This window comes from Apostichopus japonicus, chromosome 12, assembly GCF_037975245.1.
Source record: "Apostichopus japonicus isolate 1M-3 chromosome 12, ASM3797524v1, whole genome shotgun sequence".
NCBI classification, from domain to species: Eukaryota; Metazoa; Echinodermata; class Holothuroidea; order Aspidochirotida; family Stichopodidae; genus Apostichopus; species Apostichopus japonicus.
The window spans coordinates 23,591,006-23,616,779 of NC_092572.1; the positions used below are offsets into that span (position 1 = coordinate 23,591,006).

At 37.9% G+C, this 25,774-nt stretch overlaps 2 protein-coding genes and 1 long non-coding RNA gene across 9 annotated transcripts in view; all 3 read left to right on the forward strand.

The window, feature by feature from the left end:
• Positions 1-6,088, forward strand: part of LOC139976971 (rho GTPase-activating protein 32-like) — a 39,592-nt gene extending 33,504 nt beyond the window's left edge. For all 6 annotated transcript variants that reach the window (XM_071985890.1, XM_071985891.1, XM_071985892.1 and 3 more), the window contains one exon: positions 742-6,088. In XM_071985890.1, the coding sequence (XP_071841991.1) occupies positions 742-1,931 (1,190 nt within the window). In that variant the 3' untranslated portion in view covers positions 1,932-6,088. The remainder of the gene's footprint in view (positions 1-741) is intronic.
• Positions 6,089-6,824: 736 nt separating this feature from the next.
• Positions 6,825-25,774, forward strand: part of LOC139976944 (multiple epidermal growth factor-like domains protein 8) — a 64,381-nt gene continuing 45,431 nt past the window's right edge. Inside the window, exons 1-4 of one of the 2 annotated variants that reach the window (XM_071985836.1) lie at positions 6,825-7,285; positions 8,083-8,624; positions 20,488-20,651; positions 25,417-25,623. In XM_071985836.1, coding sequence (XP_071841937.1) covers positions 8,171-8,624; positions 20,488-20,651; positions 25,417-25,623 — 825 coding nt within the window. In that variant the 5' untranslated portion in view covers positions 6,825-7,285; positions 8,083-8,170. The remainder of the gene's footprint in view (positions 7,286-8,082; positions 8,625-20,487; positions 20,652-25,416; positions 25,624-25,774) is intronic. The other variant, XM_071985834.1, reaches the window with a different exon arrangement.
• LOC139976969 (uncharacterized) lies at positions 11,744-13,487 on the forward strand. The gene is made up of 2 exons (XR_011796351.1): positions 11,744-11,881; positions 11,915-13,487. It is a non-coding gene; the product is annotated as an uncharacterized lncRNA (long non-coding RNA).

The following is a 25,774-nucleotide window of genomic DNA, read 5'->3' on the forward strand; positions in this document are numbered from 1 at the left end:
GCAATTTGATTCTTGCTGGTCGGGTTTGGCAAGATTTTCTGAATATTGACGGAGTGATCCCGAGTGATCCTGAGTCATCCTGAGTGCTGTGTTATGCCTCTTAGTGTCATATCTTGAAGCTGACTGGAGTGCTGTTTTAAAGAAGCTTACAATGTGGTCATGTTTGATAGTCTGTGGTGTTAATGCCTCCTCATGTCTTATTCCTGAATCTGAATGAAAACCTTGAGTGCTCCTTTAAAGGTCATGTTTTTGGGGGTTTTATTTCGTTGAAGATCAGATCCTCAAATCTCATCTCAGTATGGACAAATAGCTATTACAATTCATGACCAACAGTCTCATGTAATAACATTGAGGAATCTTATTCTTCCCAAAAGTATGTTTCATACCTGGAAGATTGAACTAAAACGTATATGTAAAGTCTCAGGCTGTGATTGGTCAGTCAACAAACAGTGTCTTTTTGTGATTTTACAGCATTTATCTACCAGAAGGGTTTAAGAGACAAACGATCTGAAATGTTTAACCAGATCGAAGGGCTTTGAAATGTTTAACTAGATCGAAGGGCTTTGAAATGTTTAACCAGATCGAAGGGCTTTGAAATGTTTAACCAGATTGAAGGGCTCTGATGAAGTGGTCGCAAGTGTAAAGTTTAATCCTCCTTCGTAACACTACGAGGCTGGCATTTGTCTTCTCTCTCTCTTTCCGATGTAAAATATGCTTCTCCCCGTGTTCTCTCTTTCGTAGACAAGGCAGTCGTCTATCGCCGTAGTAGAAGCAGCTCCGTCGCAGGGACGGACAACTTCCGGCGTTCGTCTTCCCACGATTCTTTCTTCGAACTGGATCCTCAAGTCGTGGCCGCAGCGACGCGAGACTTCATCGAATCCACGGCGTCCGCCCAGAAAGCGAAACATCAGGAAGACAGGGAAAACCGCAAGTCCGACGATAGATCCAGTCCCAAGTGGATCGACCAGAGTATCAGTAGTGCCGACTCGGAGATTCTGTCGCCGCCGGGCGGTCAGTTCCAGGACTCCGTCTACGCCACACCCATCCCGGAGGGGGTGGAGGAGCCAGTATCGGGGGGCGTTAAGTTGAGGAGAAGAGATCAAGAGAGGGATTCCGGCCATTCCTCTGCAAACATTCCATGTCAGGTCAGGCGGGACGTACACGTCCAGACGCCGACCGAAGATGAGTTTCCCATGAACCTGGACGGAGCTGTCCTCGGCTCCGCTTCGCCCAGGAAGTCCACTCTGTTTCGAATGAAGGAGTTGGCCAGTCCCGTCATCAGTCCGAGATGTAGCAGTCTGGACGCTGTGATGTCCGAGTACGATACACTGTTGGAACGCTACGGCAACAACGCCCTCACGCCAGAATTCCTGACGAGTAGCGACAGTTTAGCGACGAACGTGATGACGACGTCGAGAGTCACAGACATGGCGCCGATAGCCTCGGCCGACAGCACGTCCTCCCCCTCCGAGTTCACGCCGGTACCTCCCCCCAGGAGGGGCAGATCACATTTACCCGAATCCCCCACCTCGCCGCCTTGGACAATCATAGGGCCGATATTTGAGGCTGAATCCTGCTCAGGGGATCTCGAAGATCCTGACCCATTACTTGAAGAGGAGGCGTCAGATTACCCTCCCGACGACGACGCCATCGACCAAGAAGTCGTCACAGATTGGACAACGTTTGACGATCGAGCAGTAACCAATGGCGACCATGGCTCCTCTGTGTCGGATAACAAGGAGGACGGATACGTGGTCGGAATGAACAATTTATCGGTAGAGTTTGAAACGCCGGAGAAGACAAACATTCCCCAGGAAGGCAACGAGGATTTACTGGAAGAAGAGGAAGGTATGATGATGTCAGAGGAGGAGGGAGCAGGGCACGCTCTCCCCGGTGAGACGGTGATCATATCGGACATCATTGAACTTTAATTAATAAGTCTTAATCGATTAATGTATTCGCAACGTGGTCTCTGCTTTCACGCCTTTATGCATAGTTTGAAGAGAAGGCAGTACGGATATTTTGATGCAATATGTATCTTCAAAGAGAGTCCAGTGAACAGTTCATATATGTATAAATAGTTACTGGTCGTTCACCTATCGACATCATAACGGTCACTTCTTTGGTTGAAATAGAGCTTCACTCCTATAGTTGACCATACAAACAGATACAAAGTTTAATCAGAAAAAAAGGTTTGGAATATTTTAGCCTTTCTGCTTCTCAAAACCTGTCTACTTAATTTGCTTCCCACCTGGTTAAGTGATTATCATCTCATGGCCATAAGATGATAAATTGAGAACCGAATTGTACAAGCCCAAAAGAAAGTTTGGGTAGGCGTTTCCACAGAAAAAAGGTTTGGTTAGGTTGGGGAAGGGTGACATGGGTACAAGAAAACGCTTGTAGCTTGGAGTGACCCATGTCAGTTATTTATTGATCGTTTCTAAAGATGAAGCAAACTTGATTTATAATTATGCAAAAGAAGTTGGATTGGAAGGTTAATTAGGCTGATACTCCAGTGTACAAGCAAAGATGGATAGGTTTGAATGGAAACTCTAGGTAGAATATATGAGGCCCCGCAAATGAACCTGAATGGAACAGTGGTAACGTGGTAAACGGTATTTAAATCTTTAGGAAACCAGTGTCGTGAATACAGTCAAAAACGTTCTCTTCTGGATTTGGTCAAAGGCGCGGCGGTTTAAATTGCTGCTCCTCCAGACCTTCCCAAACATTGATGCAAATGTCCTTCATGAAACCAATGTTTCTATCTGAGTTTTCACAAGTTCGCAAAGTGCAATTGAAATTTTATATTACTTTTATAACATTTCATCTTTTTTTTTTTTTCCCTTCCTTCCTTTTTCTACTGCATTTTGTAAATATTCAAGCTTCTATTTATTAAGGCCTTGACATAGAAAGGCTGTTTCCCTTGTCAGGTTTCTTGTCGTCTGCTCAGAATGCAACACTCAGCTGAGCAGCTGGTTGTGTTTCTCCTGTAACACACACACGCATACATGTTTGTATTACATTCAGACCGAGGGTCCCATTGTTTTTTCCATTGTTCAAATCCACGTACCCTTACCTTAACAATACCCCATACAATAGAATTCTTCCGAGGACGTGGTGATTCTTTAGAAATCACAACCGAGGACCTGGAATTCTTTTGTTCAAGTCCTCGGTCAGAATACAAAACAAACGCACACACACACACAGACAAAAAACATAAGCACAAATTTAAATAGTTTAATAAATTAGTTTTACAATTAATAATAACAATTAGTATCTCAACACCCCATTGCAGACACTAAGCTGGGACGGACTGCTCTTTGATTACAGATGTATCTGAAAAGCAACGCAATTTATGAGTTTAGGTCGCCGGTTATCATCTGGTAAACCCTGTCACGTGACTGCACGTTTTAGTCCACTCTGCAGAGCAGACATGAAAAATGTGAATGTTTGTAACATCCTCAAGACTATCATTTCAGACGTACCTTGACTTAGCATGGTCCAGTTTGGTCTAGACTGGATGGGCATTCATATAGAACTGGGTGGTGGGGGGTGGGCTGGAGGTTGTTACTGCGGGGTATCTACAGTCATGGAGAACCTGCAAAAGTCATGGAGAACCAGGAAATGACATGGATAACCTGGAAAAAAAATGGTATTACGTGGTATTAAAAAATGGTATTAGTATAATGGCATTAAAATGTTTCTACCACAGGCCAGTCTTTTCCAGCCTAACTTAACGTATAAAACCTGACTGAGTCTGAAGCTGCTTATTAAAGGCTTCCCACAGTCAAAGAATATTTGTCATGGATAACATTTCTTAACTTTTTTTCTACCCAAGTTTTTTTTGGGGGTGGGGGAGGGGTGGGGAAGAGTCAAAGTACAAACATGTTGTGTGTAAAAGATCTTGGCATTTCTTTAAGTTTGTCAAAGAAGTGCCATTGAAAAGTTGTGAAATTTTAATTTCCAAAACCCCCCCAAAACTGGGTGGGAACCCCATTTGCTGGCATCATGTGATGGGGGGGGGGGAGTTGCCAGCTCAATTTCAATATTTATATGGAAAATAAAATACTGCATTAATTCTGAACATATGTCGTGGAAATATCAAGGAAAATTTATGGAAATTTTGGACATTAAAACAATTATAAATCTGGTGGGAGTTCAATGACTAGCTTTGTAATAATTTTCATGTTTAAGATATGCAACCAGCTATATATGAATGTTCCTAATCAGATGTCTGACAGAGTTACAATGACCGTCTGTTAATATCATAGCTGAGAGTAACTCTGTAGCACAGTGGAACATCTGAAATCTATTTAAATCAACTCAAGTTTAAATCTCGATACCTCTATATTTAGGTTGGGTTCTTTTCCGATTTTTTTTTTAAAACAATTTTTATCAGTTGGGGACAATATTTCAATGTTTTATTTTTAAATGTCAATTTGTGAATTCTTCCCATGAGTATCCGGATTTTATTTTTGATTGTAATTTTTGTCTGTCTTATCATGTATTCGTATCGTAAGTGAACAGCGCGACTTGTTTCATAATTACATCGTCGTGTTGGAATTATAACTGTCATACTAAAACAAAACACTAAGTTCTGTCACCTCATATTAATCTTGGAAAATTTATACCAATATACAATCATAAAAAAAAAATCAATAAAAAAAATGGTAACAATTTCAAAAAATACTATAGTAAGAAATATTTATATTCCGTTTTTTTTTTTTGGTTCGGTTCAAGAGGTTCATTTTATTTAACTTCATCATATTAAACCTCTACAACAGTAGCGGTCGGTACAAGAACGTCATTTGAACAATTATGTTGAACTCAAATCTCTGATCTTTCAAATGCTTAATCTGTGCTTTTTAGTATCAAAGCGATGCTGGTCTGTGTGCTAAGTATTCTCAAGAAGCGTTCCATATTGTTCATCTTCAGTTCAGTTATCGAGCAGGCTTAAATGTTCAACTGTGATTTTATGAATGGAATGGTAGCCTTTAAGAACAGTTGTGTAAAAAAAGGTCGCAAGCGTACTTACTGTTTTGTATCTGCTAATTGTTGTGATTTCAGACCAACTTAGTCAGATTTTCTAGTTGTGTCAGTAATGTTACAACAGTATGGATAAGGTGGTGCTGATCTCTACCCTGGTCAGTAAATTTACAGGGTTGTGCAAATCTCCACCGGAAACTTTTGAGGCATATATTTCTCTCTTGTTAGCCTGTAACCTTGTCAGATATAATGCTGCATGCATGGGTGATAACTAACATTATCACTTTCTAAATAAAATAAAAACTGTTAGCAAACTGCTTATCCACTAGAGAGCCTGTGTAAGAGAATGTGTAAAAGTAAGTTGGCCTGAAGTTTTGATCCTAGCAGGATCTTCTTCAAAGATCTTCTTCAAAGATCATCATCAAAAGCATTTGAAGAACATCCTGCTAGGATCGAAACATCAGCCAACTTACTTTTACACATCACTTTCTGTCAGTAAAGTGCAGGTTGGGCTTGGTGTACCCATTGAATTAGTACAATGTGTATTGCTTTGTCATGCATCTAACAAGTTAGGACTTGTCTACACTAACGCATATATTAGTAATTAAGCTTTAATTGTAACGATCGATATCTGGCAATCATGCACAAAATGAAGAGTGCCCTTGATATTAGTAAAGTGTTATTTGAATTGATCATATATTGTCTATGCTCATACACATCACCCTCTATTTTAGTAAAGTGCTTCATGCATTAAGTATGTAGCACCATGCACAATATGAAGAGTGCTCTTGATATTAGTAAAGTGTTATTTGAATTGATCATATCTAACAAATGAAGGCTTGTCTATGCTCATACACATCACCCTCTATTTTAGTAAAGTGCTTCATGCATTAAGTATGTAGCACCATGCACAATATGAAGAGTGCTCTTGATATTAGTAAAGTGTTATTTGAATTGATCATATCTAACAAATGAAGGCTTGTCTATGCTCATACACATCACCCTCTATTTTAGTAAAGTGCTTCATGCATTAAGTATGTAGCAACCATGCACAATATGAAGAGTGCCCTTGATATTAGTAAAGTGTTATTTGTATTGATATCTAACAACTGATGGCTTGTCTATGCTTATTACGTTAATATGTATCAAATCATGCACAATTTGCAGTGTTCTTTCTATCAGGAAAATTTTAATTTGTATTGTTGAGTAATATTTCCACACCATGAAGTACCCTTTTTATCAGTTAAGTGTCAAGTGTTTTGCAATAAACTACTTAATCAGTATCAGTCTACAAGCCTGCAGCTATGATGAAAACCCCACTTTCTTTTAGTCAAGTGTTTAATAATTTATATGATTTTTCTGTATCCATAATGGTAGCCTATATTATGGGCGGTTTCAAGCTGATCAGAACTGTAGAGAGTCTGGGTGCTTTTCTTGCCAATGAAGCCTGAAGGACGTCAACTTACTTATTGTGCACTGTCATCTTGTAATCATGTTATATGTGTAAAATTCCCAACCTGTGTAAATTTATGTTACTCTCAGATTAAAGACAAGTGCAAGCTGCAACATACAAATACACATCTTCTCATTCTTCCCCATTGTCTTGTGCCTTCGCGCTCCGATTCCCCTATAACCCACGGTCGCTTTACAAACCCTCCCCTTCAAGTTCAAGCAGATAAAATAAAAAAGTTATGGAAAAGCACTACTAAAAGCCCTAGAAAAAGAAAAAATCCGCTTAAAGAGCATGAGCGCCCCCTTTATTTGTATGCAAATATGGCTTAGTACGTACAGGAATGTAACTATTAGCTGGTCTAGTGTAGTGGTATCCAGCACTAAGCTAGGTCCCGATGTACTGTGGACAAGCCACATTTCGTCATATCACAGGCCGTATGCAATTAACTAGTACTGTACGTGCGACCGACTTTTATATAACGTACCTAGGCCTAGTCAAGGCTACGTTACCGTTGCACCGCCGTGATTTATTGTTTTAGGATTATATTTTTAAAATAGCGTATGGATGGTAGCCTGTAGACTAGTAGAGTATTTGCTGTATTGAAATTTCAAGGGTTTATTACAGTTAGGCTGGCATATGCCTGGAACCATACCGCCGAAAAACCACCCTGAACTGCGTTTACTTCTATTCTAACGTTACTCGAGGCAAAGTGGAAAATGCTAAGCCTAGCTTTAACACAATAAACAGTAAGTTCCAAAGTTATACTAACAGTAACACTAGAATCAACACTGTACAGTTCCACAAACACATACTTTAGCACTGACGTTAGCCTAACCGCACCAACAGGTAATAAAACACTACCAGTACTTAGTTTCCAGTTCAGTTCTAGCCTAACAATACATTAGCGCACATTTTGTTTCAATTTTTGTGGAGGTTTAACAATGTAAATTATAAAGGAAAGCTCAGTGCATGAAGAACTGCAAAGACCACAAAATTTATACGTTGTTGTATGTTGGTAGCAGTACATAGGCTAGGCATAGTTAGTAAGTAGTATTGAGGCTATAGGCCCCTTCTCGGCCCCCAGCAACAATAATTGAAAGTAAATTATAGCTGTGATTACAATCTTACTGATTTTTTTCTTAGTCCAAGCCTTCACCTATGACTTGAGTATGACTCAGAAACTGTTATAGATGGTTTGACCAGATTTCACCAGAAATGTAAATATGTAGGCCTAGCCTACATGGAGTCCCCTAATGTTCCCTAACTTAGTGCATGTGTTGAAGTTTACTTTTTATTCCACTACATAATGCATCCAAGAATAATCTGTGACAGTGTTTCATAAACAAAACTTGTTTCACTACACAAAGTTTGGCTGGTTTTGTTAGAAATTTATAGATTGAACTTGCAATCGCAAAAAGTGGTTATAATTGCCATAGAACACAGCATCTAGTATCAGTGCAGCTACATGTGTATACCATTAACAAACAGTACCCTAATTTAAGACGACACACAAAGTTACCTCGTTAGGCCAACATTGGTCTAGCCTAAGTCTTGTTGTCGAAATTAATTAACATGTCCTGACTGTAAGAAATTTCCTATCTGCTGAAATGTTGATCTGAATGAATTATTTTATCTTTTTGCAGATCATGAAAGCTCAGATGGAGATTAGCTAATATCATCGTTCAAAATCATGGCTAACTATTCAACCAGGAAATAAAATTGAGAACAACAATGCCAATGTGGATTGAAGATAAACATGTTGCATTTGATGAGCAGCACACTAAGCTGCCAAGGAAGGAAAAATGTTTGGGAAGATGGAATGAGAACTTCAGAGTGAAAGATGGAGTGAAGATATTTTGTAAAATGGACAGGTTATCAGTGAATACTGGATTAGTCAGACAAGATACCAGAGATAGGTTTACTGTAAATTCTGGTGTAGAAAGACATTTGACAGTCAATTCTGGATTAAAGAGGCATAACAAAATGGACATCGGTTGGAGAAGGAAGGGGCCTAAGTTTCCATTGGCATTATTCACATTTTTGTTTCTTATTTTTCATCATTTGCATATGAGTTTGGGTTCATGTGTTGGCATGCGTAAGACACTTCTCAGGGAAGAAACAGGGTCGATATCAGATGGTAATGGCGAATACCCAGAGGACACGGAGTGCCAATGGCTTATAGTAGGTATGTGACAGTACTAAGACCTAAAGCTACACAATAACTTAGGTATCTAGGCTAGGCGATGTTACATGTCATAACTTACATATTATAACCTTGTGCCTAGGCTAGGTTTAAGTTACCTTGCGTTACCTAAGCAACATAACTTACGTTGCTATGCTATGCTAAATACATAATAACTTCAATATACCATTGGCCTAGGCTAGGTTTAGGTAACCTTGCATTATCGAAGCTACAGTACACAACTAACGTCGCTAGGCTATGCTACGTACATGTAATAAATAACATACCATTAATGTTTGGCCTCTAGGCTAGGTTTAGGTTACCTTGCGTTACCGAAGCTATGCAATAACTTACATTGCTTGGCTAGGCTATTGATGCACTTTGCAGTCAAAACGTCCCTTAACCAAAACGTCCCTGTACCAAACGTCCCCGCTTTTGGTTAAATCGTCCCCGTTGGTCAAAACGTCACCGTTGGTCAAAACGTCACCGTTGGTCAAAACGTCCCTGTAAGTCAAAACGTCCCTGTCTATCACATTCATTCACAGTTGTGAATATTTTAAGTTATAATTTGGCTAAGTTATCGGCATACAAGTTGGATTACAGTCGCTAAGTAAATCATGAAGGAATATATCGGTTAATTATATTTGGTACCAAAAAGATATACGCTATATGTTTTTCAGTGAATTAACGAATTAAGGAAATCAAAAAATATTATACAGTACAAGAGGAATTAATAAAGAATTTGGATGCGTATACTTTACAGGTAGGGGCCCCTCAGAATGCTGGTGCCCCTCAAAATGTAGGTGAACAAATATTATTGGCTAGAAAAAAAACTGAACCTGTCATGAACTTTCTATGATACTTTTTAGATAGGATATATGTATGATGAATTTAAAATTGCCAACAACTCAAAAATTATTTTATAGTTTCCAAAAAAATATATGGGTACAATCATCTATTTGCTTACCGTGCATCTAAAATTTGCTATCAATTGAAGTGTACCTTCTTGGCACTGCATCAAAAACGGACAACTAGGGGGTAATTTACATTGCAAAATTACATGTTTGTAGAATGATGATCAGTGAAATATAGCACTTTGTACGTAACTTGATATTTTTGAAAACATCATTACTTGATCAGAATCAGCATTTTGAGGGGCATTAAACCAGCATTTTGAGGGTCAATAAAAACAAATATGAAAAATTAATAATCCATTATAGTGTAACATCAAAATGGTATTTTTGCATGAAACATATAATTTTACACTAATAACACCAAAAATAAACACTTACCTCACATATTTTGTAATTTAACTACATTAAATAAGTTGCTCTCATTTTTTTTTTAAATGTTCTGAGAAATATTTACTATTTCCTTCTACAGTATTCCCTCAATTCTATGTCCATTACATTTACTAAGATATGTACAATTTACAACATACTGCCAAAATGACTACTATATAAATGAAGATCTCATTTGGATGTAAGTTTTGCTACCTTTAAGATTTTTAACATTGTGGGTCAGTTCAACTGGGTGGGTGCTTATGGGTTGGCACAAAATACAGTACCACACACATATAGTATAAACGAATATTAATTACACTTTAAAGAACCTACATTCACATGTAACAGTTTCATGTAGCTGAAGAAAGAACAATCTGTTTTTAACTGTAACGATTTATACTTAACAGGTAATAAACAACTTTATCATTTGAAACTTTAATTAAACAAATAAAGCATCATCAGAAAAGACAAACTTGTAAAGGGTAATAACTAAACTATAAAATTAATCAATTTTTCATTTCACATACACATGTTTATTGAAGAATGTATTTCTACATTCTTCCACATTTCACCATCCCTGGTTGCACTTCTGCTTCATACACTTCACCATAAAATATGGGAGCAGACTCTTTTTCCATTTCCTGTGGCATACCCTTATCTACTCCAAATGGCTTCTCTAAACATCTCACACAGACTTCATCTCCCACCTTTTGTAGAACTCTACCAATAAACACTTCTTCATATTTCACCTTAACCCACATTGCCACTTTCACATCCTTCATATCCAACCTTCTTAACCCCATCACATCTACACCTTCAACCTCGACAGCATCTACACCTTCAACCTCAACGTCATCTGCACCATCAACCTCAACCTCTTCTGCACCTTCAACCTCAATATCATCTACAGACATCTCTTCAACAGATGAGTCATCAACAAGAAGTCGCCGACGCACACACTTCCCTTGTGTGCAAGCAGGCAAAATCATATCAGGCTTGACTCTATTTTCATCTTTACATGCAGCTTTACTGCATATAATTGGGAAGCCAGCACATTCAAGCATTTGGGACACAGTTTCAACTTCTCTGCCTCACACTTGCCATCTGGTTTCAAGCAAACACAATGTGACTTAATCTTCAAAAATTTCTCTAGATTACACTGTTTCTTCAACTTATTGTCTTGTCTGGCTTTGTCCCTTGCTTCATTCTCTTTATTCAATAACTCCACTGACTCTTATATTTGTTGTCCTTCCATGGATCCATAGACTTGAGTTACCCTCATGTTACTTGTTACCTTTGGTTTTGGCTTGACTTTCTTAATTGTCAGTAGTCCATCAATCTCCTCCAATGGTGTACTCTTGAATGAATCTTCAAGCTTCTGGACGGTTTCTAATGAGTTCTACAGTTTTTGCGTATAGTACTGCTTGGTGTACTTCTTGATGCCAACTGGCGACTCAACCATTGATGTGTTGGAAGTTGATGATGAAGGTCCTGCTGTTTCATCAGTTTCATCTTGAATAACAGATGATGCTTGAACAAATTTGTCCTTTTGCATCCATTCAACACTCAGGCCATGGTTAGTTACTGTACACCATGAAGCTATAAACCTGGGATTTATAGCTCCATGGTTACACCAACAAGTTTTGCTGCATTTTATATTATTTCAAGTTTGTTTGCCCACCGTGGCCAAACATCTGCCAATTTCTTCATGAAACCATACCTGTTGACTGTGCATTACGCTGAAAAGAGTTCTCCCTTGCTGTTATGGTATTCACAGTGCAAATTTGGATTGATTTGGTCATGTAATTGTGTGACTCCAGTGGTATCAGGTGGAGTGATGAAAATAGTGTTCAACCGATTAACCTAATCGGAATCGGAATCGGTACGAATATTGCATAATCGGTACATAATCGGAATCGGTAAAAATTACGTGGAATACCAGTTATGTCATACCGATTATTCAAAAACATATGGAAGGTGAAAATATCATTATTCAAAAACATATGGAAGTTGAAAATATCAACTGATGAATTAGGTTTGTTCTTTTACTACGAAATATTAAAAAAGACACCCCTATACGTCTTTCACAGTGTATACTTTCATCAAATTAGGCTGCCAGGGTCGCCGATTTTGCTTCCCTCGTGGTTATTGACTTCATATTTCTTGGCACAGTAAGCATAGCAGCAATAGCAATTTCGCGAATTCAGGAATGTGCTGGACAGGGTAGGAAATAAGCGGGGGCGACGGGCGATTCGCCCTCGCAAGTACTAAAAAGCCCTCCTAAAGCACAATTACGAGTGCGCAAAAGAAAAATGAAATATAAAAAAATCGCCCTCGTTATATTAGGTGTCTGTGTAAAATTAATTGTGACATGCGTTTGCTTTAGCTAGGAATTGCAGTTGCATCGCGAATCGCGCAAACAGTTTTCTCACATCCAGCATCAAATTTGAAGCAGTGCGAGAGGGTCGCGCACAATCACCGGGAACTTCCCGTGGTAAATTACGGCCTGCAGTACCAGCGAAAATAACCTAAAATCCTCACAAATCTCCGACCACATGGTAGCCTTACTTCACACTAAATCAACTGCATGGAAATCTAAACTTGACATCTGTTTATTCGCTCTAGTTGTGTCGCAAATAAAAACTAAAAATATCCACGGAAACTGCAATCTTCGACCACATGTTAGCCTAACAACCACACTAAGTCAATGGGAAATGTAGCCTAACCATCGGTTTGCAAAAAAAAAAAAAAAAAATGCGTAGCTTAGTTTACAACTTTCAATTTGCTGGAAATCGGCATTTGTTTGGAAGGTAATGTAAGTGATATGTCTTATAGAGGGAATGTTATATTTTATATTGGAGTAGTTTCTAGTTGTAATTATTTCTTTACATCAATCTGGTATTACATTTTAGAGTAATTTTACACAAGTTACGATGGTACAATTTGCTTTTCAGTTTGATTGGCCCAAGCTTACACATTCTAATTGAACCTGAATGGAGTTATATAGGTAACGAATAGGTATGTTTAACTTCAAGTTCGTAACATTTCTATTTGTTCATAAACGGTATAATACTGAAAATAAGTACAAAATAATGTCGGAATGAAGGCAATATGTCATTAAAATTTACACTTTGGTAAAGATTGAAGATGGATGGTTTGTCTGAGATACTTTTTGAGATGGATATTTTGAGTAACTATTCTTAGCCCATTTCAAGCCATTAACAGGTGACATTCACGTCGAGGTGGTTAGGCCATTCGCTTAGCACAGTGCTGACTAGGTAGGATGTCATATCTCCGTAATTTGGAAATAAAAAAATAAACTTTTTTTTCTTTCCGAGAAACTCCAGAGGTAATTTGGTACATACAAAATGATACCTTAGAGCCTTGTATAACAACGAAGCAAAAGGAAACAGGGGGAAATCACAACAATAATTGTTTCTGTCAAACTTTATTGCCGATTTCGTATAAACGGGATATTTTCTCATTTTCAAATAATCGGAATCGGAATCGGTACGATTATGAAAAAAATAATCGGTAATCGGTATTTTCTGTTATGCATAATCGGTTGAACACTAGATGAAAAGATGCATTTCTTTTGCTCTCAAGAACCTCAACACCTCAATATCAAATCTGGAACTGTGGCCATCAGAAACAATGACAACTGGTCTTGCTACCTTCTGTGCTGCTTAGTGTCAATCTAATAACTTGTACGCTGACAATAGGGATTCATGTGCTTGAGAACCACGTTCAGTTGTTGATATAAGATTTGGAATGTTCTTGACAGCAATGTCAGGAGCCGTATGTACAAGTGTAGATAGTTGAGTTAGAAGAAATCCAAAGTATTGTTAATTGTCTTTAGGATGTTTGTTGGTTACTTTTGCTCTTTTATTACTTAAGTGGGGAATATTTTTCCATTTGTTGACTGTCAATATGCCAAGGAATGGGAAAACAAAAAAAAAATTTGTAAAGGAGGTGTCATGTTTTGTATTTTTCATTAGGGAAAATCAGCATTCTGAGGGGCAATACACCAGCATTTTGGGAACCTCAGTGGGAAAAAATACAAGAAACACAATCAATTTTTAAATAACTCTTAGAGAGTTTAAAATGAGTGAACCAGTCAAAATTTGTTATTAATTAATCACGTTCCCGGAAAATTATTAGCAAAATTGTTGACCAGCGTTTTGAGGGGCAAGTGTTTTTTAGTGTGGTTTTTCTCCATGCAAAAAAAAAATAATAAAAAAATATTTTCATGTTTGGACCCAAATACAATCTAAGTTAATAGATAATCTTCATAATTATTCATTGTTTTACCCAATAATGTAAAACTGGTGAGCTGTAGGTGACTTACAAAAAACACCTACATTCTGAGGGGCCCCTACCTGTACAATAGATATATCTATAAAATGTTTTAAATTGAGTGAAATCACTTATATATTGTTTATTTTTACGTAGTAAAATTTTGTCACGTGGTACGTGCCCTGTTGATATTTGTTATTTTGAAGTATATATAGAATATATCCTTCAATTACATTTAGTGTGGTAACGTTACATGTTTTACTAAAAAATTATACTAAAAAATGTTTCCGCCCTCATAACAGTCAATTCTCACTCCTAAAAACTGTGTTTTCAACCTAAACTATACTTATCCTTACTCTTTGATTTGAACTAATAACATCCACACTTGCATTCCAACTGATTATGAAAGCGGGGACGTTTTGACTCGCGGGGACGTTTTGACTGCAGGGACGTTTTGGTAAAAAGCGGGGACGTTTTGGTCTTAAAAAAGCGGGGACGTTTTGGTAAAGGGACGTTTTGACTGGATACCATAGATGCTACTTGTAATTTCTTACATATACCATTAACCTTAGGCCTAGGATAGGTTTTAGTTACCTAAAGTATAATGAGTGCTCTAGTTGAACGTGGGATAGTTAATTTTATCCTAGGCCTAATCTGGGCTGGTGGTTTCTGTGTGATAAGGGGACTGTGCTGTGATTTAGGATACTCATTAGCTTTGGGGGCGTGAATCGGGATTGGGGGGTTCATTGCATACATAATTCTTTACAATCGTTTTGGTGACAACCAAGTTTCTGTTCAAACAAGTAAAATCTGCTGGGGAGATTTCCAGGTGGACGACTGGTTGTTAACATGAAATTCAAATTGCATTATAACTAAATAGGGCCTCCTCCCTAATAGGTTTATCCCCAAAAGCTTGTGTACATTCTCTTCACCAAGCAACACATCTTTACTTCAGTGTACAATCCCACAGTGACACACTGGTGGTCATTTCTTCCTTGTGCTACAATTTTTGTTGGGACAAACCAAATTTGCTGTTCCGTCAACCAGGGTTCAACCAAGATCTATGGCCTGGTTGGCTGGGGAACAACCAGAAAAATTTTCCCTGTATATATGTTATGTTTAAATATCTACTTGACATTGTACAGAGACTGAGCAGTCTGAACTGCAATGATGGAGAATTTGTGAATCGTCATCTCTCTCAGTATTTGAAAGTTGAAACACTTGTAAGATACTTCATCATCTACATGTGCCTTTTACTCTGTCCAGAATAGTCACAATATTCTATGACAGATCCTTGTAAGATGTGCCTTTACTCTGTCCAGAATAGTCACAATATTCTATGACAGATCCTTGTAAGATGTGCCTTTACTCTGTCCAGAATAGTCACAATATTCTATGACAGATCCTTGCAAGATGTGCCTTTTACTCTGTCCAGAATAGTCACAATATTCTATGACAGATCCTTGTAAGATGTGCCTTTTACTCTGTCCAGAATAGTCACAATATTCTATGACAGATCCTTGTAAGATGTGCCTTTACTCTGTCCAGAATAGTCACAATATTCTATGACAGATCCTTGCAAGATGTGCCTTTTACTCTGTCCAGAATAGTCACAATATTCTATGACAGATCCTTGTAAGATGTGCCTTTTACTCTGTCCAGAATAGTCACAATATTCTATGACAGATCCTTGTAAGATGTGCCTTTACTCTGTCCAGAATAGTCACAATATTCTATGACAGATCCTTGCAAGATGTGCCTTTTACTCTGTCCAGAATAGTCACAATATTCTATGACAGATCCTTGTAAGATGTGCCTTTACTCTGTCCAGAATAGTCACAATATTCTATGACAGATCCTTGTAAGATGTGCCTTTACTCTGTCCAGAATAGTCACAATATTCTATGACAGATCCTTGTAAGATGTGCCTTTACTCTGTCCAGAATAGTCACAATATTCTATGACAGATCCTTGTAAGATGTGCCTTTTACTCTGTCCAGAATAGTCACAATATTCTATGACAGATCCTTGTAATATGTGCCTTTACTCTGTCCAGAATAGTCACAATATTCTATGACAGATCCTTGTAAGATGTGCCTTTACTCTGTCCAGAATAGTCACAATATTCTATGACAGATCCTTGTAAGATGTGCCTTTACTCTGTCCAGAATAGTCACAATATTCTATGACAGATCCTTGTAATATGTGCCTTTTACTCTGTCCAGAATAGTCACAATATTCTATGACAGATCCTTGCAAGATGTGCCTTTTACTCTGTCCAGAATAGTCACAATATTCTATGACAGATCCTTGTAAGATGTGCCTTTACTCTGTCCAGAATAGTCACAATATTCTATGACAGATCCTTGCAAGATGTGCCTTTTACTCTGTCCAGAATAGTCACAATATTCTATGACAGATCCTTGTAAGATGTGCCTTTTACTCTGTCCAGAATAGTCACAATATTCTATGACAGAACTTTGCAAGATGTGCCTTTTACTCTGTCCAGAATAGTCACAATATTCTATGACAGATCCTTGTAAGATGTGCCTTTACTCTGTCCAGAATAGTCACAATATTCTATGACAGATCCTTGTAAGATGTGCCTTTACTCTGTCCAGAATAGTCACAATATTCTATGACAGATCCTTGCAAGATGTGCCTTTTACTCTGTCCAGAATAGTCACAATATTCTATGACAGATCCTTGTAAGATGTGCCTTTTACTCTGTCCAGAATAGTCACAATATTCTATGACAGATCCTTGTAAGATGTGCCTTTACTCTGTCCAGAATAGTCACAATATTCTATGACAGATCCTTGCAAGATGTGCCTTTTACTCTGTCCAGAATAGTCACAATATTCTATGACAGATCCTTGTAAGATGTGCCTTTTACTCTGTCCAGAATAGTCACAATATTCTATGACAGAACTTTGTAAGATGTGCCTTTTACTCTGTCCAGAATAGTCACAATATTCTATGACAGATCTTTGTAAGATGTGCCTTTTACTCTGTCCAGAATAGTCACAATATTCTATGACAGATCCTTGCAAGATGTGCCTTTTACTCTGTCCAGAATAGTCACAATATTCTATGACAGATCCTTGTAAGATGTGCCTTTACTCTGTCCAGAATAGTCACAATATTCTATGACAGATCCTTGTAAGATGTGCCTTTTACTCTGTCCAGAATAGTCACAATATTCTATGACAGATCCTTGCAAGATGTGCCTTTTACTCTGTCCAGAATAGTCACAATATTCTATGACAGATCCTTGCAAGATGTGCCTTTACTCTGTTCAGAATAGTCACAATATTCTATGACAGATCCTTGTAAGATGTGCCTTTTACTCTGTCCAGAATAGTCACAATATTCTATGACAGATCTTTGTAAGATGTGCCTTTTACTCTGTCCAGAATAGTCACAATATTCTATGACAGAACTTTGTAAGATGTGCCTTTTACTCTGTCCAGAATAGTCACAATATTCTATGACAGATCCTTGTAAGATGTGCCTTTTACTCTGTCCAGAATAGTCACAATATTCTATGACAGATCCTTGTAAGATGTGCCTTTCACTCTGTCCAGAATAGTCACAATATTCTATGACAGATCCTTGCAAGATGTGCCTTTTACTCTGTCCAGAATAGTCACAATATTCTATGACAGAACTTTGTAATATGTGCCTTTTACTCTGTCCAGAATAGTCACAATATTCTATGACAGATCCTTGTAATATGTGCCTTTTACTCTGTCCAGAATAGTCACAATATTCTATGACAGATCCTCGTAATATGTGCCTTTTACTCTGTCCAGAATAGTCACAATATTCTATGACAGATCCTTGTAAGATGTGCCTTTTACTCTGTCCAGAATAGTCACAATATTCTATGACAGAACTTTGTAATATGTGCCTTTTACTCTGTCCAGAATAGTCACAATATTCTATGACAGATCCTTGTAATATGTGCCTTTTACTCTGTCCAGAATAGTCACAATATTCTATGACAGATCCTTGCAAGATGTGCCTTTTACTCTGTCCAGAATAGTCACAATATTCTATGACAGATCCTTGCAAGATGTGCCTTTACTCTGTCCAGAATAGTCACAATATTCTATGACAGATCCTTGCAAGATGTGCCTCTACTCTGTCCAGAATAGTCACAATATTCTATGACAGATCCTTGTAAGATGTGCCTTTACTCTGTCCAGAATAGTCACAATATTCTATGACAGATCCTTGTAATATGTGCCTTTTACTCTGTCCAGAATAGTCACAATATTCTATGACAGATCCTTGTAATATGTGCCTTTTACTCTGTCCAGAATAGTCACAATATTCTATGACAGATCCTTGTAAGATGTGCCTTTTACTCTGTCCAGAATAGTCACAATATTCTATGACAGAACTTTGTAAGATGTGCCTTTTACTCTGTCCAGAATAGTCACAATATTCTATGACAGATCCTTGTAATATGTGCCTTTTACTCTGTCCAGAATAGTCACAATATTCTATGACAGATCCTTGTAAGATGTGCCTTTTACTCTGTCCAGAATAGTCACAATATTCTATGACAGAACTTTGCAAGATGTGCCTTTTACTCTGTCCAGAATAGTCACAATATTCTATGACAGATCCTTGTAAGATGTGCCTTTACTCTGTCCAGAATAGTCACAATATTCTATGACAGATCCTTGTAAGATGTGCCTTTTACTCTGTCCAGAATAGTCACAATATTCTATGACAGATCCTTGCAAGATGTGCCTTTACTCTGTCCAGAATAGTCACAATATTCTATGACAGATCCTTGTAAGATGTGCCTTTTACTCTGTCCAGAATAGTCACAATATTCTATGACAGATCCTTGCAAGATGTGCCTTTACTCTGTCCAGAATAGTCACAATATTCTATGACAGATCCTTGCAAGATGTGCCTCTACTCTGTCCAGAATAGTCACAATATTCTATGACAGATCCTTGTAAGATGTGCCTTTACTCTGTCCAGAATAGTCACAATATTCTATGACAGATCCTTGCAAGATGTGCCTTTACTCTGTCCAGAATAGTCACAATATTCTATGACAGATCCTTGTAAGATGTGCCTTTTACTCTGTCCAGAATAGTCACAATATTCTATGACAGAACTTTGTAATATGTGCCTTTTACTCTGTCCAGAATAGTCACAATATTCTATGACAGATCCTTGTAAGATGTGCCTTTACTCTGTCCAGAATAGTCACAATATTCTATGACAGATCCTTGCAAGATGTGCCTTTTACTCTGTCCAGAATAGTCACAATATTCTATGACAGATCCTTGTAAGATGTGCCTTTACTCTGTCCAGAATAGTCACAATATTCTATGACAGATCCTTGTAAGATGTGCCTTTACTCTGTCCAGAATAGTCACAATATTCTATGACAGATCCTTGTAAGATGTGCCTTTACTCTGTCCAGAATAGTCACAATATTCTATGACAGATCCTTGTAAGATGTGCCTTTTACTCTGTCCAGAATAGTCACAATATTCTATGACAGATCCTTGTAAGATGTGCCTTTACTCTGTCCAGAATAGTCACAATATTCTATGACAGAACTTTGTAATATGTGCCTTTTACTCTGTCCAGAATAGTCACAATATTCTATGACAGATCCTTGTAATATGTGCCTTTTACTCTGTCCAGAATAGTCACAATATTCTATGACAGATCCTTGTAGGTAGCATTGATCTACAGTAGAAGGACGAATACTGATCACATTTGCCCTCGTATTTCACACAGACTGGTCTCGAAACCCTAAGTTGGCAGGATTTTATCCGCAATAACCATTTTCAAAAACAAACAAAAGATGTATCTGTGTTTGTGCAAGAATTCAGCTGTTATGGAATATATGGTTATAAAATATTTATATACACTTTCTTTTTTGAAATTAAAATCGAGAAAACCCCCAAAAAATAATTTAATAAATACTCTTCCTGAAATTCCTAATAATTTGGTCCCCTAACCCCTTTTTTTTTTTTTTTTTTTTCTTACGGTGACCCCCAAAAATTCCTCGATATCTTCAGTTTTAAAACATCTGGGCTTTTTTCTTCTGACTTTTGTTTTCGTTTTTTTCCGTTACTGATCCATTGGAAAATTTTTGTTGACTTGATGGGTTCTTTTATCAAATGATATACACAGGTGGTGTTCAGCTAGTAAAGTCTGTTGTTATTATTGTTATCATTAGTATCATGATCATTAACCAATAATTATTGTTTATTAATTATTATTCTGTTATTGTTTTCTTGCAGCCAACAATAGCGATATGTCCATCTGCCTTCAGTTCAGTTCCTTTACCACGGAATGCACCTATGACTTTCTCCATATCTTTGATGGGTCCTCATTCTCCAGTCCATTGATTGGATCATTTAGTGGAAGCAAGTTACCACCATATCTATGTGCAACTTCTGGCAAGGTAAAAAGACGCAACAAAATTTGTTGGAATATTTTCTACTAACCTGTAACCTGGAAATAAAGCTTGGTGAGGGCAAGACCATTTGGCTTCTGTGACTTATGAATTTGGGAAGGTCACCAAGACCATCAAGTAGGGCACCCAAGGCAAAACAGTTCTGTTGCTAAACAGCCAAAGAAACATCAGTATTAGCTTAATGTCATTTTATGAGTATGCAGCAGAACACATTACACATACGATTGGTTTGTTCAATCATCATTTCAACTCTGCTTATATAATGCATGCATGACTCATAGTTTGATAATTATCTGATCTTTATCTTGTATGGTTTTATTAATCTACTTGGCATTGCATTCAAGTGAAAGGGCATATATATATTGTTCGATGCTGGTGACAAACGCCTACAGTGGAATTACGGCCTTCCTTGCCGGTTTCGGGCCCCTGGACATACAATCAGCATCCATAGCCTAGTGGTTGGGGTGTCCGCGTACAGAGCGGGAGGCCCGGGTTCAAATCCCGGTCGAGGCTGGAAGTTTTTTCACTGTTCTTGATTTTCCAACTCATTACGATTTTCATTTATATATATAGATATGGATATGGGTATATATATATATATTTGTTATATATTTCCATCCATTCTACAGTATCAGTATGCACTACTGTTTGTACGCAGTAGTACCCAGTCTTTTACCTCCTACATGAGAACACCCATGCTGACGTTCTCATAAGCAAAATTCACGTTTGAATTTCTTGATAGCCCTTCCCAAGATTCAAATGCGAATCGTTCCCCACCTGCCTTTATTCTGCTTTCATAATTTAGTCTAAGTAACTTCCATTAAATACTGTAAAATAGTTTAGTTTAGTTTAATAGAAAAAAGGGGTGACACTCAAGTCCCCATCAAGGACCCTATAGGAGAGAAAACAAAACTGAAGACACAAACACTCAGACCTGATTACAATGCTTAAAGTGTTTGTTCAAAGCATTCTTAACCCATTCATACTAATTGCAAGTACAACTTTTTCAGGCAAACTGTTCCACTCATTCACAACCCTATTAGAAAAAAAAGTTATATGCCGAATATTAATCCTACTTTGCGACTTTTGGAGTTTAAGACAATGACCTCTGGTACAAATACTATTAGCAAACATGAAAAAGTCAGTGAAGGATAAATTGTCAAAACCATACACAATCTTGAAAACCTGGATCAAGTCCCCACGTAACCTCCTAAGATCCAGTGTGGTAAGACTTAACAGACTTTGTAACCGCCTATAATAAGGAACACTCTTTAAGGAACTAATCATCCTAGCAGCCCTCCTCAGGACCTATTTGAGTACTTCCTTATCCAGGTTATCAAAATATGGGTTCCAAGCCTGCACAGATAGTGTTGGGTTAGTGCTACGTACAGAGTACTGATGTATGCTGAAATATGACCTGTAGGAAACCTTTCAGCCTGCTTATGTGTTAATTATGTAAGGGAAGGCTACCCTAGACACTGTGCCTATACTGTATTAAAGAGAAGCGTCTTAAGTAGTATGTATACTACCAACATTCAATGAGCAGTTAGTCTCATCATAAATCTGGGTGCACACGTGTTTGTATTTAGGTGTTACAGTCTGTAAGATGCTATAGAGCACATAGCCCACATACATACAGTAATCTTAATGTGAACCCATTCACCTACAGTAGGCATGTTTTGTCTAAGCCCACATACTGTACCTACAGTAATCTTAATGTGAGCCCATTCACCTAGAGGCGTGTTTTGTCTCGAAAGTGATGTACACAGTATTTAACCAGATATATTCGGTACAACGGTGCTGTGAAGCAGTGCACATATACACATGTATACATGAGTGTGTAGCCTGTGAGCTGCTATTCACAGCACATGATGCATTTCATCGTGTTGTGTACCATTGTGTTCACAGAGTACACAATGTCACATAATGGGGAAGCCACCGGATAAACCATAATGCAGTAAGCTCAAACACATTTATATGAAACTTGTTATTCTTGCTACATTTTGTGAATGGTTTTGTATCCCTATAAAATTGTAAAGGTTTTTAGCATCAGTAGGCAGACCAAATAGATCAATTGTCCTGAGCAAACATACGGCCACCGTCAGGTCAGCCAATGCTGCACACAGTGCACAGACAGGAGTTTGGCAGTAAATACTATATCTATATATATGCTAGAATACTTCAGTACATGACAGATTTGAAAGTCTACTTAGGTCATAAGAACTTGCTTTGCAAAGCATTTCCTACTAGGTAACGTGCAGTGCTCATGCACGGAGTGTTAGCTCAGTGGTTAACGCCGGTGCCTTCCAATCATAAGGTCCCCTGTTCAAGTCACTCAAAGATTAATGTACTGTATGTCGTCTAGTTACAGAGTTGTTGACAATTCATAATCATGGACGTTTAAATATGAATCTAAGAGACTGACTTCGGCCAGCTTGCGGCTTTGACAAGCCAATGATGGCTTCTTCGCGAGTTCCTGCTTGCAGGAGGATCTAAAATACATACATTATTACGTTCTGAGATACAAATAATGTCAGACAGAATACTTTACCCAGTACCGCAGCGCAGAATGCTATGCAGAAGGGTCAAGTTGTTGTTATGCAAGTGGAACGATGTTCATCATTTTCCTTTTTTTCATGTGAACTTTGGTATTTACATGCTCAGACAAACTTCAGAGCCTTACATGCTACACAAAATTGTACCGTTAAGATTATTCCCTGCCATGAATTGAATAACGAGAATTATAAACGGAATCAAATCAACTTTTTATGATGCCAGTTTACCTTTATGACAGCAAAATCATGTTGCTAACAGTTTGCAAGAGATGAAGTTATGTGAACAGCCACACAAACAGCTGTCGTGTTTCGTTAAGGTTGAATGAAAAATATCGTTTTAGTCCATATTTAATTTTCCAGCTGTTCACTTTGACACTTGCTAGCCTATGCATGATAGACTAACATACATGTGTTACGTATATATGTACATGTTGCAAAATCTCTCTTTAGTTGGTTGTCAGAAGGTACTCTACTGTGCTGTGCTGCACTGCAATGTACTGCACTGTACTGTCTTATACTGTACAGTGCTTGATTATTGTACTGTACTGTACTGTATTATCCTACACTGCAATGTACCACACTGTACTGTCTTATACTGTACAGTGCTTGATTATTGTACTGTACTGAATTATCCTACACTGCAATGTACTGCACTGTACTGTCTTATACTGTACAGTGCTTGATTATTGTACTGTACTGTATTATCCTACACTACAATGTACTACACTGTACTGTGTTATACTGTACCTGTAGTGCTTCATTAGTGTCTTGTACTGCACTGTATTATCCTACACTGCAATGTACTACACTGTACTGTCTTATACTGTACAGTGCTTGATTATTGTACTGTACTGTATTATCCTACACTACAATGTACAGTACTACACTGCACTGTCTTATACTATACTGTACAGTGCTTCATTAGTGTACTGCACTGTATCATCCTACACTGCAATGTACTACACTGTACTGTCTTATACTGAACTGTACAGTGCTTCATTAGTGTCTTGTACTGTACTGTATTATCCTACACTGCAATGTACTACACTGTACTGTCTTATACTGAACTGTACAGTGCTTCATTAGTGTCTTGTACTGTACTGTATTATCCTACACTGCAATGTACTACACTGTACTGTCTTATACTGAACTGTACAGTGCTTCATTAGTGTCTTGTACTGTACTGTATTATCCTACACTGCAATGTACTACACTGTACTGTCTTATACTGTACTGTACAGTGCTTCATTAGTGAACTGTACTGCACTGTATTATCCTACACTGCAATGTAGTGTACTGTTGTGTACTATATAAATATACCATATATTAAAGTGCTGTTATCATGAAATAGAACATGCTCAAGAGCACTGTACAAAAGAACCAATACCTGGAATATAAAATTACCAAACTTAAGAAAACCTTAAAGTATATAATAACAACAGCAATAAAAGTAAAAAATGATATAAGACAGGGATATAAACCACAATGAAGAACATAAAATTATAAATATACAAAAAAAAAAAATACTATATACTGTATTGTACTGCACTGTATTATACTGCACTCTATTGTACTGTGCTTTACTGTATTATACTGTTCTGTACTCTGCTGCAGTGTATAGTACTGTACCATACCGCACTGTACTATACTGTAATTACTGTTCTGTACTGCAAATTACTGTACTGTTGTGTACTGTACTATATTGTACTGCACTGTTTTGTACTGTTCTGTACTGTAAATCGATATATATTACGACCGTTAGGCCTAGGCTTACTTTATTGACTTTAATACTATCAATGTTTTACAGTAGATCATTGCATTTATGGCATTGTGTTTAGCACTGTGTGTGGATGACTCTTTTGAATGTTGACCCTTTGTTATGACTCTGTCTTACAAAGTCTTACAAAAAGACAAAAAAATTGTGTGCTTTCTGCTGGTATCTTCAACTTTCAGCCTGATCAGAGATCTTGTTTCATCTGCCCCAAATGAGAAATGAAACTGTAGATTGGGACGAAAAGGCGATGACGATGGGAGTTGCACGAGGAGGGTTGTCTAGGGAACAGCCAAAGAGAGGGCAGTAGACTGGGAGGGGTGTGGAGAGGAGAAGAGATGGGTTAAGAGGGAGGATGGGCAGAGAAGTTAAAGTCTGTAAATTGTGAAAGTGATTTAATACTTACTGTAACTTTTCTTTTCTGTAGATGCTTCTGTATCTCTATTCCGATACCAATTACAACTTGAACGGATTTGAGACGTCCTACACCATCAGTGACTGCCCGATGGACTGTCTGGACAGGGGTACCTGTGTGGACCATCTATGTCAATGTTCGCCTGCATACTACGGTGATTTCTGCCAGTATGAAACCTGTCCCGGTGATTGCTTACATGGAAGCTGCGACCACAACCTGGTGAGAGAATGCAGCTCTCTTTAGGTTTTGAAATTAGGAATGGGGATGGGTGCCTGTCAGATAGTGTGCAGGTATTACGCATGCATTGTGTGTCATGTGTGTGTTAGGTTGTGCAAGTATATACACCTGTAGTATGAATGTATGTGTGGAT